A 13,834-nucleotide genomic window follows, 5' to 3' on the forward strand; every position below is an offset into this window, starting at 1 on the left:
GTAAAAGCAACTAACTAAAATTCTTTTCTATTTTGAGATTATCAACTTAAGTATTTTGCTAGATACGAAAGATTTCTCTAACCACAACATTTTGTTTTATTTGCTAAATTACAGGAAAAAAGACAATCTTAGGGGATAGAAACATGTCAAATTTAGAAAATGCCTATTTTTATTATGTCTGTACTGTGAATCACCTACAAACAAGGAGCATTTTTACAATATGTGTGCTCTTTTCTCAGGAAATGCCAGGTACTGAATTTTATTGAAGAAATTATAGTAGCAATTGCTATAAAATGCTGTGTTATTGGCATTTACTATAAAACTATTTTTTACATATTAAACAAAATAATCATAAATAGGAAGCTGACTGAACGTAAATGCAAGGACTAAAGGAGAACATGTCTAGTTCACTAACATTCATTGTCTTTTATGTTGTAAAAGACAATTGAGAAAGGTAACATTCTAAGGAAAACATCTCACAGTATCTGTCTTGCTAGAATTCACTGTTATACTTCACTGGTTAATTCTTATCTAATTGCCTTCCTCCTTGCCACACTATTATTGTCAAAACTCACTGCTGGAAAAGAAAAGATAAAAGGATCACTAGTGCTAATTTTGTTCTATTTCTGTGTGTCCTTAGCATCTAACAAGGCATTAACCCTATAATATGAGCCTGAAGGAATCATTTGCTGTTTTAAAACGGTGAATACCTAAACACCATAAAACCACTTAGATGTGATTGCCCTTTCAGCTTTATTAATTTAGGCAAAATGACAGAGTAATTTATATTGTTTGCACTGGTCAGGGGCAGAGTGTTTACTAATGCAGTTTACACTGGCCAGGAGATCCTCCCTCAGGCTAAGGTTGAACTTCAACCTACTGTTGAAGAGAGTGCAAAGCAAACACATGTCACCAAGTACTCAATTTCTATCAAGACAATCCATTCAGAAATCCACATGGATGGCACACAACCCTACAAGTGCTCAAATCTACAGCTGAGAAAATATATCTACCCAATAAAGACTATTTGGTCATCAATCAATCCAGAGACTAAAACATTATTTTCCTGAATCTTTTGTATTTAAGATACCCCACTTCTCTAGTATGACATTATAGCAAAATTTTTTAAATGCTATATAAAATGCTATTTCTCTTAATATTGCCACAAATACTATAGTCTTTATCATAAAGAAATCTTGAAAATGTTGGGACATTTCAACTGTCATTCGAGTTCTAAACAAACAGAAAGAAAACAAACATGGACTTTAAACCCACAAGGAAAAAAGTAAAATAGTCTTTCTGTTCAATGTTTGCAGTAAGTAAAATATTCTCTATTGTAGCTTTCATTAGTGTAGCAGTGCTGTCTTATCTGTAGCATCAAACAGTGAAGCAGCACGTACACTGGGTTTAGAAAGAGATGGTAAAGAGCCTTTATTTAGGTTTTTCCCACACATGCTCAATCACTATAACACATTTTTACTACAACCTAAAATACTTTATACCGAAATTTCCATCTTTGACAAAGTACCCAAGTCTTCAATGAAAACCACGTAATGTATATTTGACAAAGCACACCAATACTGATGCCACACAAGCATAGATACGAAAAGATCTTATATCACCTGTGAAGAATTCTGTATTCAAAATAACATTTTAAATATTTATACATGATTTTACAGGTAAGTTTCCTATATATAGCAATTTATTGAGGAGTCAGAATTTACCTATTCCATTTCAATGCAGAGTTTAGACCCAAAAGACACAAATAACCATTTAAACCTATGTGTGCCAGCCAATTGTTGAGACCAAATATAATGTTACTTGACCCAGTAATCTAATTTAGTCTGTATTGTTTTTGAAGTAAAATTATGCTATACTTAAGTAACATTTTGTGTGTAAATGTGTTGAAGAATATAGAGAAGTACTGATGAGAAAAACATGTTAAACATTATGTTTTTATTTTTGGCCAAATGAGGTAATGAACTGTGATCTAATATGATCAAAACCTAAACAATATATTTTAAAACCTGATTTAAACTCCCCAAGCTAGTCTTGCTACATTTCACATATATTTCTATCTGTGCATACTTATTTACTATTAATTATTAATATACATATAAATAAAAATAAGTTAAGACCAATTCAATAACTTAGAGTGTTATAATCTTAAAATAGTCTGTTACAATGTCAAAATACTCCAGCCTATTACAAGCTCTTCAAATATATTTTTCCATTCTACCTATGTGTACTACCAACAACCAAGAGTCAATATGCAAGATCTATGATATTTTGTAGGTTCTGTCTTATAAATCGATTCATCATATCATCAGGTCAAAGAGGCAAGTACTTAAAAGGAAGAAAGTGATTAATTTAAAATGTTGTGTTGAGTTGTATCTGAGTTTGTGGCTAGTATAAATTAATAAAATATGTGCATTTATTTCACCATCTGTAAAAATTGACAAATCAGCTGCAACAGGGGCTGCAATTTGGATTTTTTGGACAATAAATTATAGTAGGCATACGAGAAACATTAATAACCATTATTAATTGTAACCTACTGATTTTTGTTTTGGTTTGTTTTAATAACAAAGTTGCTTTTGGTAAATCTGTAGTCTTTCCTTACCAGCTAAGATGCATAAAGTCAGGAAGCATCCTATCTTCTCAAATTATTTGAAAGAGCTCCATTAAGTTGTCACCTCCATTAACTTGTCACTTCCATTAATTTGTGCTTTTGACAAACACGGCTTTTGAAAAACAAATGTAGCTGATTTCTTTTTACAAACTGGCCTATTTTTGTTTTACTTCATAGAAAAAAAAAGTTTAACACCCAAAGAGATAAGAACAACCTGGAGCATAAATGAAAAGAAACATTTAAAAAAATCTGAAAATAAAATGATGACAGGATTTAACTCTGAAATAGCCTCATTTTTCAGCACTTCTTTTAGATTGAGAGCATAACCACAGTTCCTCAGCATCTGAAAGCCTTTCAAAAAACGAGATAGATATCATTGTGCATCTCGATCTCACATAAAACAAAAACTAAGTTAAAAAATGGCAACTCACCCCAGTTCTAAATACACAATTAACCTAAGGCAGGAGAAATTTTCCACATCTTTTATACTGATAAATATTAATATACATATTTCCTACTGATAAAAAATTTTAAAGGAACACTCAAAATAAAGACATTCTTTTCAAAAGCTTTCCTCGTAATATTTTTTTAAAAAATATTAGGTTTTCCTCCACCAAAAAGGATCATGAACAACACTTTAAAAGAACATTTTATTATATCTCCTGGATTTTGCCTTTAAAGCCACACTGTAAATTTAAAAAGATTTTCAAAAATTTTGAAAACTTCTAGAAAGACTTCCCAATGCACTCCAGTACATATTTACTTAAAATACATTTTTAAAACAGACATTTGTAGAATAGTTTTTCAATCCCTATAATGTAAGTAACTGCTCATAGAGATAGAATTTGCCAAAATTCAAACTTATACTTGAAAACTTGAATGATAAAAGTGAAAGATGTAATATCAAGCATATTAATATTCATACACAACTAAAGTATTAAAGTCTCAATTAAAAGACTCATTTTCTGATCAATGTTAACTGTTTCTAATTCATGAAAAAATACTATAGAGCTATTTCCATATTTAACATACCACCATCAATCATCAGGTTTTTTAATGGCATTACACAAAAGAAGTCACCCTAAGTGTTTTAGATATTCAAAAATTCAAACAAATCCAACATATGTTTAAGATTAAAGTTAATTCTTTTGCAATTCCTTGGTTATACCTTTGTACTTTCACATTGGTAATTAGATTATGAAAAAACACTTTAGATAAACATAAACTTTAGGAAAACAAAACAATGATGAAATGTGGGCATGCCAACCTCTTTAAATGTAATCAAGCTTGAGGTTTTTAATCCTGTGGGTTTCTGCATGTTGCTGTTTGGGGGTTCCCCCGCCCCCATTTTGCCACAAGGTAGACTCATGAATGAAATCCCACTTTAATATCCTATTTTCTCTCACTTACATGTATGCTGGAGAAAGTGGAGTTGACCTGGATGTTTTAAGCACAGGAACTGGGAATTTCCAGATAGCAGGAGAGCTCGTTTTCCATTTCAATGGCATGTTGTCACCACGGTACTACAATAACAGTAAAGAGCGTTTCCATAACAGACTACCAACTAGGACTTCCATTCCACACTGTACTGACACAGCAGTGGCTGCCGCGGAGAACAAGCAAAGGATTCAGCCAGTGCCCTTAAACCAATGCTTCCAATCTGTAAAATAGGGCTGCAAGGTACCTCCTTAAATCCTTCTGTACCCTAAAGCAATATGATAATTCTATCATTCCAACTCAACAATAGTGCCAGAAAAGCATTGACTGCAGTATAATTTTTTAAGACTGCACTGTGCATACCATACAATGCGGCTTTATTTAATAAAAGCAGCTAGGATTTTTTTTAAGCTTGCAATACCATTGTTCTACCTTAACAGGGATACTGCAGCACCGTACTATATTCTGCACCTATTAACCTGATTTCTGACCAATAGTAGCAAGAAAAAACATAGATAGGTTTCATATGAAAATGAAACAACATACCTACTCAGAATACACTTGTCATCCTCTGAACAATCTTCTTTTGAGCTGCAACAATACAAATGGGATATAAACCTCAGCATAGCCTTAGGCCACCGCTAATAGAGATCAGTGACTAAATTCAGCAGCCTGCTTTCCTCCTGTGCAAGCTCTGGCCACACAATACAAGAATGCCATTATGGGAAAAGCCCGTTTCAAAAATTCCAGTCCCTCTGTTTTCCAGCTAGGAGAAGGCAAAATGTAAGAACAAATATAAACTGCTGCAGAACTCTGCACGCTCTTCTAGTAGCTTCTGATTCAAGTTGCTCTCCTTTCCCTATTCTTATTTCCAAGCTGGGATGAGCAAAATCTCATACATTTACAACATGCTGTGGTTACACAAATATCACTCTGTCTTCTGCAGCAGAGAAGTACAGAGTAGCATGCTCTTAATAGCAGTCCTCAGAGGGACGCTATCAACAATCTAATTCAATGCTGCCCTCCCCTTCTCTCCCCTTTCCCCTCTTGTTCACCCCCACTTACTCCTCCCCTCCCTCCCCCGAAAACAGCTCACAAATTGCCTGGAGGAAAGACCTAGGCTGCTAGCCAAGCAGGTGTCCAGCAGGGACCACTCCAAAGCTTAGCAGGGGGTCCGGTAACCTCTAGGGATTAGCGATTGTAAAGGAGGTTCAAAAATTGAAGCTGCTGTCAAAGGCAGCTTGAGGTATTTCATGAAAGCAAATAAAGGGTTCATCTATATTGTTTTAAAATACTGCCAGGAAATAGCATTGTAAATGTCCTGAAAGTGACTTTTAAGCTTCTGTTTAAAGCCCCAAAACAAATTCACGAATTTTCTACACAATTCTAAAAAGTGAAAATAGGTTAAATGAGTATTATGCCGAACTCTTTATTTACAGGCTGAAGAATTTTACCCCTGATATAGGCAATTCACAATCATAGTACCCTTCAGCTTCTACCTAAGAATAGAATTATCCATTTCCATCAATGCAAGCTTAGTAAAGGCAGACCACGATTGACATGAAAGCCACTACCTATTTTTAAAAATCACTGCAGTGACAAAGAACTCATATTTACTTTCAAGTCTGTATCCAAACAATAAACTCATGCTTTCAATTTAAATAGTTGGCTTTCAGATAATCTTTCCAAATTATTCCTAGTTTTTAAAGATTGATATTTAGTCTCCTAAGAGGCTTTTTCATCTATATTTTAGAAGCACAGATGAATGTTTCCACAGTAAGAAACTATTTTCAAAAATTCCAGAATACCAAATTTAATATATGAAATACAGCATGAAATCAGCTAAGGTAATCACAAATACCTTCCTTTTAAGATACAAGGCAAGAAGACAAACTACTATTTTCCTGTGAAGCACAGAACATATGTACATGCAGTATTTACATATGAAAATGCAGTATTTACATATGAAAATGCAGTATTTACATGTGAAGCACAGAACATATGTACATGCAGTATTTCCATACATACATACATGTATGGAAAGAGAAAGCTTATTTTGAAAGATTGACAAGTAAATGTGGACTCTCTAAATATTAAAATATGTCAAGCATCGTTACCTCACATACAATTTTTATTCAACCTAGCATACAAAAGAAACAGCCCCCAAAAACCAAGTCAAGCAATTTAAAGTGTTAATTTATGTACTCCTTTTAGTACTCACACACAAAACGAACTCACAGAAATCGTCAAAGGAATCAGAGAAAGGAATATTTATCAATGCATTAGTGGCCAAAATATATTTTAAAGATTGTTTAAACCTTCCACTAATATGCATAAACTAGTCAATATTTTACATTAGAAGGCTTTCTGTAATAATTATTAGTGCTTATAAAGCAAAAACGCCTCAGGTATAATCAGCAGGGGCAACTTATTTGAAACCCAAAGAAGGAGAAATAAACACACACACACACACACACACACAGAGCCACACACAGGTATGAACACATCAAGTTTGAAATGTCTCATTCCACAGTAAGTTTTAAATAAATTTTCAAAACCTGAAGCATTTGAAAACATTTAAAAATATAAAGCATAAAACAGGTATATATCATGTAGTAAGGAGGTGATGTTTTAGAAAGGAGATTCAATCATTTTCCAGCTTATGAAAATTTTACGAAGCAATAATTGCAAATGTTACTTCACCTTCTGATAATAAAGATCCAAAAACCCGTGTAAAAACATGGTAGTGAAGTGTTTCCAGCAGTTTAATCTGTTCATAAAGACTTCTCAAATATTGGTGAGTGGAAAAAAGGCAAGTTAAGGTAGAGTTTTCCAAATTCTCAAAAAAACGGAACCACCACAAACAAGTGAAGATCACTTTATTGTAAACATTCAAGTTATTATTCTTCTATAAACACTCAACTAATTCAAAAAACCAACCTATTTATGTCTAATTTCATTAGGCTCCAAAGAAGCCATCTAATACCATGAGTCTTGTATGTCAATTTGCAGTCTAGATTCCTTGCAGACTTAAAATTCAATATTTGTTTTTGTGATACTCCAATAAATTTAATATTTGTTCAGAGTGAAAAGAAAGTAAGACTGCCTCCCTGCACCCCATTCTCAGCACTCAAAACACCTAAAAACCCTAAAAGCATTATATTTGATAGTGGATATATATATATATATAAATTCAGTTCTTACTTTTCCCTTAATAAATTAACAACTTTTCACTCATAATGACTTCTCATGAGCTGACAACTACTACGCCAAAGTGCTTAAAAATAATTCCTTTAATCAGAAATACAGTTCATGAACAATACTTTACATTATTAATTCACTTAACAACACTATTCCTCACATATCATTTAGAAATAAACTTCAGCCAGGTAAAATAATCCCAATTATAAATTAGCAGCATCCAAACAAATCAATTATTACTACCCTGGTGGAGAATCCAGTCATAACTATGGAGTGTAATTATAATTCCCATTACATTCTATAACTAAAAATGTGTTCACCTATGGAATAAACAAAAATGATTAAGCATATATTTTAAGTATAATTTTATGCAGGCTCAGTGTCCTACTACTTTAATATTTAGAATAGTAAATGTCAAAAAGCCCTTGGTCATATCATAGGAAACACTTATTTTGATTACATAACACTTGATTTTTATTATATACAATTGCATAAAACAGAATAGAAAGACAACATACATAAAAGCTCTTCAACGCATTTTATGAATATTAACTAATCAGTTAAAAAAATACCTGTGAAAAGCATATTTCACAGATGTAATAAAGGACAATGATGGGTCTTGGCCAAGGGTACAAAAAGAGCCAAATCTTAATCCCAGCACTTTGGGAGGCCGAGGCAGGTGGATCACGAGGTCAAGAGATCGAGACCATCCTGGTCAACATGGTGAAACCCCGTCTCTACTAAAAATACAAAAAATTAGCTGGGCATGGTGGCACGTGCCTGTAATCCCAGCTACTCAGGAGGCTGAGGCAGGAGAATTGCCTGAACCCAGGAGGCGGAGATTGCGGTGAGCCGAGATTATGCCATTGCACTCCAGCCTGGGTAACAAGAGCGAAACTCCATCTCAAAAAAAAAAAAAAACAAAAAAAGAGCCAAATCTTATAACACAGAATTCTCTGGCTCCCAATGTAAAAGGAGAAGATTTCTAGAAATTTTAGGACTCTAAGAATTCATTTTTCTCAGTACCTTCATTGTATAAATGAAAACACTGAAACCCAGAGAAGTTAACTTGCCCAATGTTATATCACAAGCTAGAAGCAAAAGAGGAACTAGAAACCAGATTTCGATCTCCTAGAACTCTTGTAGAATCCCTACTATTCTTCCCAATGAAACCATTCCACAAGATGCATGTTTCTATTTGAAGTGAACCACATTCTATAAATGTCTCAATGTATTCTAAAGAAACAAGACTACAAAGAGATATCAACTCCTCCAATTATATGTTCACTAAAAAACAGAAGTGGGAGAAAAATCAAAAAAGAAAAGCTGTGCATGAAGAACCACTTCCAAATGTAAATTCCAGAAGATGTTTAAGAATGTTCAGGAAGAAAATATAACTTAAGCAGTCATGGTATGAGAGAAAAGGGAAATATATTGCCAATAGTCTAATATTTTTTCTCGATGTAAATGTTCCTAAATAACTTTGTAGTAAAATTTAACTTGATGACCGACTGCTACAGTTTGTCACCAGTACCACCTCGCCAAATGAACTAATGTATCATGTTTCTAATCTCTTGCTCCATTTTTTTCCTGATGTGCCCTAAGAAATTACCTACATTTTCATACAAGTTTTGGTTAATCTTGTGGTAGGTACAGCTAAAGAGTAATAGCCTTAGCCAGAGTTTGTATGAACAGGCACTGTGTAATCTTTTCAGTTCTGAAATGTCTCTTCAGACTAATCTAAAATATCAATGTTATTCACAATGCTCAGACAAGACTGCAGATCATGCCAAACTTTGTACTTTGTTTATGTTCTACCAATCAGTAAAAGTACTTGGATAGCAACCAAATATGACCGTTAAACCCTTTAAAACACATGCAAAATTCTGGACAGCAGAGAAAAATTCTTAATATATTAAGGGTTCCTTCTTAAAGGAAATAACATTGTTCACATTCATGGCTATGCACACTTATATACTTATGTGCATGTGTGTTTGTGTGTATCTTTTATACACAGGTATAACTATATATATTTGTGCATGTGTGTGTCTCCTTTATTTGTTTCAGGAAATTATCAGAGACATGAAAACTTTCTTACTCGATACTCAGATATGTAGCCTTGCCACAATAAAAAATGGAAAATCCCAGATATTTCTTGAAGACAATTACACTGGAAAGTATTATGTTGGAAATTTTCTTAACAGAACTGTGTGAAACCTAATAGGCCAACAAAGAATATGCAAAGACATCCCCTTTTGTAGCATAACTATGTCTTGGATTTATATTAAAAGATATCAAGCAATATAAATGAGTCAAAATCATCAAACAATACAATGTTATGCAGGCGCTCATTTATGTATATGCATAGAGAAGTTCTCACACCATGATGGTGTAAGCAATGTAAAGGGCAGTATTCTTCCTATCTGTAACATTTCCATAGGATAAGTTGAGTGCCATATTGGACAGAGAGAAAAGAGCAATAAGAGGAGCTGGCGTGCTGAAAAGGCAGAAACACTAGTTAATGGGTCCAAAGGAAAAGATAATAGCGGTGAGGAAAGTAATGACTGGCTGGAATGGGAAAGGAAAGTCAGAGTAGTAGTAATTGCTGATGTTTACGTAACACATTTTATAGTTGGGGGTCAGATGAAAGAGGTTATGGGGCTAAGATAGGAGCTGGGGTGGGTGAGCAAAAATACAGAGAGACTGAAAAGGGAACAAAGTTCCAGTTGTTGCAGGCCCAATGATCCACAGATTCTGACTACCTTTACTCTTTCACTAAAGCTGAAAAAAGGAGTAACACTGAATGGGAAATTCAGAAGTTCTTGCCCTTCCTTCTTTATTTTGTTTTCTGGCACTATCTTTACTCTTTACGCTTTTCATTTTTCTTTTTTTTTTTTTCTGCTCTTGTATGCTTCAAAGTGTTCCCATCTGTTTAAAAAAAAATGTTTTAAATTCCAAACCAGAATGTTTGTGTATGTTTGGGATTGTGATAGTGGAAATCGATGGTTTTTATTTTATTTTATTCATTTATTTTTGAGACAGAGTCTCATTCTGTTTCCCAGGCTGAAGTACAGTGGTACCATCTTGGCCCACTGCAACTTCTGCCTCCCAGGTTCAAGCAATTCTCCTGCCTCAGCCTCCCGAGTAGCTAGGATTACAGGCATGTGCCACCATGCCCAGCTAATTTTTTGTATTTTTAATAGAGATGGGTTTTCACCATGTTGGCCAGGCTGGTCTCAAACTCCTGGCCTTAAGTGATCTGCCTGTCTCAACCTCCCAAAGTGCTGGGATTACAGGCATGAACCACCATGCCCAGCAAATCAATGCTCCAAAAAGAAGCCATGCTACTACTATACCCTATGCTATAGCTATGTTACTTCAGCTGCCGAAGATGTCTTTCCCAAATTCTGATGTGTCCTTCAAGAAGGAATCCCTGAATCTTTGTATCTTACTAATCATGCACCATTCCTGGCCCATTGGAAAGCAGCTGGTATTTGTTGAGTAAATTTAAAGGGAAATTTATAAGCAGAGGAGTGATTAAATCAGAATTATATATTGAAGCCAGAATATATCATGAAATATCTTTAAAATACTGTTGTTAAACATGCTATTACCAAAAGCAGAGGCTAAGTAAGAGGAATATTTATCTGTTAGTTTGAATATTTTTGGCTATAATCTTCTTAAAATGAAAAAATATAAAAAAACATAATATCTTATTAAAAGTAAGCATATATTGAAGGAAATCACCCAGAATATACATACTTTCTTAAATAAAACTAATCATTCCGATAAAAAAAAATCTCTGCTTTCATCTGAAATAGTGATCACTCACCTGTTTAGTCATCTCTCAGCAACTTCCTAAGTATCTCCTCAGACTACTTTGGGTAAATAAAATAGTCAAGCCATTGTTAGTTTTTCTGATTGAATCTGTAAACTTATCAAAATCAAAAGCCACGTAAAATATACAGTGCAACTGAACAGTTTAGAATATGGCTTTAGTGAATGAAAATACATTCATATGAACCTTTCCAAATAATTTCACTCACTTGTTTTATTTTTAGTAGCATCAAATATAGAAACAAGACTGCCAAAGTTACATGAAGACAATGTAAGGAATACTGAAACCTTTACATTTGTAAATCCTGCACTATTTTGGTAAGAATAAACAATTTCTAATAATGTTTATTTATGATGGTTGAAAAATTTTTCAGTAATAAACACATCACCTACCAAATCTCAAAAGACATGCCAGTTAAACAAATTCAATATTTGCTATACTCTATATTATTTCAGAACTGCCTATATGTTTATAAAAATCTGAATTTCTGAAATACTTTTAGAAGAGTGTATTTTCTTCAACATCCCAATTTTACATTAATGAAATAGTGCTACTACCTTGAAAAATGTATATTTACATCCAAAAACTTATTATAACATTCACATGTGCATCATAAATGTTATAACCAAATATGAGGTTGGAAGATTACCTGGTTATCCAATCTCTTTCTCTTCCTATTTATAAATCTTGGTTAAAAATACACATAGAGGCCAGTTGCAGTGGCTCATGCCTGTAATCCTATCACTTCAGGAGGCCAAGGCAGGTGGATTACCTGAGGTCAGGAGACCAAGACCAGGTTGGCCAACATGGTGAAACCCCATCTCTACTAAAAGTACAAAAAATTAGCCAGGTGCAATGGTACGTGCCTGTAATCCCAACTACTTAGGAGGCTGAGGCAGAAGAATTCCTTGAATCTGGCAGGTGGAGGTTTTGGTGAGCTGAGAGCTACCAGGCAATCCAGCCTGGTAGACAGAGCAAGAGTTTGTCTCAAAAAAAAAATACTTATAATCAAAATAATATTTTGTAACCAGCAGCACTTTCACAGAAAGCTAATCCTAATGACTAATTAAGACTATTTAACACTATTTAAAATTTCCATGAAAAAGAGCCATTTATATTAAATTGCTTTAATTTTTTTGCCATTTTCCAGGCTTAATCATTAAAACTGAATTTCATATGCATATGGCCACAGAAACTATTGTTGTCTAAAAATAAAAGGTTTTGAGCATATAATGAATGAGAAAATCTTAAACCTCAAAAGAGGCTCAATTTCAAACTTGAACCTTGTGACCCACTGCCATAACATGAAATCCAACAGTTTTCTTAAAGATGTCCTTATAGTCATGTTATTTGTCCACTATGGCACTACCCAGGAGACTTAGCAACCTGGTCAATACTTCTATTTTCATGACTATTTCCAGATCCTTTTAGTTTTCTAATTTAGAACTCTTCTCTTTCGTGATTTTAAATTCTACCAAACAGCTACAGAGTGCAGAGGCAGTTATACTGAAAGATGCCAAGTGTATAGTCATAGGTCTAAATTATAGACTCTAGCTGAAAAGTATGTAATTTAAAATTGCTATCCCTGCAAACAGCAACTCAATTAAAATCCTATGATTTACAACATCATTAGCACATGCCACATCAAGTGTTCATGTGTCATAAAATAATCACAGCATTGTTTTGACATTATGTTTAACTTTTATTATTTGGATGCAATGGCTATCCAATGAAAGAGAAATCATTTCTTTTCCTTTATCTCATGGTCTATTGCTAACTAAAGTAAATGCCATTTTGAATAAAAACAGAATTCATCTTCTAGGTTGAATCTGGATTTAAGCTAGAGGTAATCTAAATCTGGGTTTCCTGACCACCTTTCTATGTCTGTCTACTTCAAAAAATAAGTTCAGAACCACTTCACGTTTTCAAAATCAAATACATCTTTTAAATAATCAGTTATGTCTCATGGATTTCTGAAGCGACACAACACTGAGTAAAATACACTTTCCATTTAGCTAGTATGTATTTATTAATTCAATCCTTATTCAACTGGACTGACACTGTTGAGCATTTTTATGAGTCTTCCACTACAGGGTCTAGCCATTTGTTTAAATTTCTGTGACACTGTTCAGAAATTAAACAAAAATATTTACATTTAGGGATTTCTAGAAATACCAATTTTTCAGATTGAGATTTGTAAAGCACAGAACATAACGTGTATTCTAAAAACAGGCAAGATCAAGCTTGAACTGATACTCTAAACAGGGAAAAGCACATTTATTAATTAGGACCACACTTTCACATCTGTCAACTAAAGTGCATTGATTTCAACTGAGATCTCCTTAGCATATTAGCCATTACTGACAGGGTAGATCATCTCCTTGAACTTCACAAATGAAATCAATCAACTTACTTTGCCTAGCCCAAAACCCATAGAAAGGAGATACATGCTGAGGGCGTTATTTCAGTCATTGATAAGTATCAAGAACTTCTGACTTTGCTAGATGTTACAAATATACAAAAGAACACATGTTCCCTGGCCACAAGACCATTATAATCTAATCAGGCAGACTGGGTATACGCACAGGAAACACAACTGAGTCTAAATACATTGCTACAGTAAACCTTTAACTATCAGAACAACCCTGAATAGCCTAGTTTTCTATACAGTTTTTAAAATTACTTTAAAGTAAAAACAACTGGGAGATGTTAACTATTAAAATATC

At 33.8% G+C, this 13,834-nt stretch overlaps 1 protein-coding gene across 20 annotated transcripts in view; it reads right to left on the minus strand.

Moving 5' to 3' along the window:
* The window catches only part of KLHL13 (kelch like family member 13), a 191,155-nt gene that overhangs the window by 58,192 nt on the left and 119,129 nt on the right, over window positions 1-13,834 (minus strand). The window contains exons 1-3 of one of the 20 annotated variants that reach the window (XM_008989807.5): window positions 5,166-5,223; window positions 4,616-4,660; window positions 4,043-4,155 (exon numbers count right to left, since the gene is read on the minus strand). The exons of 17 other annotated variants lie outside the window; for them this stretch is intronic. In XM_008989807.5, the coding sequence (XP_008988055.1) occupies window positions 4,043-4,140 (98 nt within the window). In that variant the 5' untranslated portion in view covers window positions 4,141-4,155; window positions 4,616-4,660; window positions 5,166-5,223. Of the gene's footprint in view, window positions 1-4,042; window positions 4,156-4,615; window positions 5,083-5,165; window positions 5,224-13,834 lie in introns of those variants that run through there. 2 more of the 20 variants (XM_078362541.1, XM_002763191.3) reach the window with 2 other exon arrangements.

The sequence above is a fragment of the Callithrix jacchus genome, chromosome X, assembly GCF_049354715.1.
Source record: "Callithrix jacchus isolate 240 chromosome X, calJac240_pri, whole genome shotgun sequence".
NCBI classification, from domain to species: domain Eukaryota; kingdom Metazoa; phylum Chordata; class Mammalia; order Primates; family Cebidae; genus Callithrix; species Callithrix jacchus.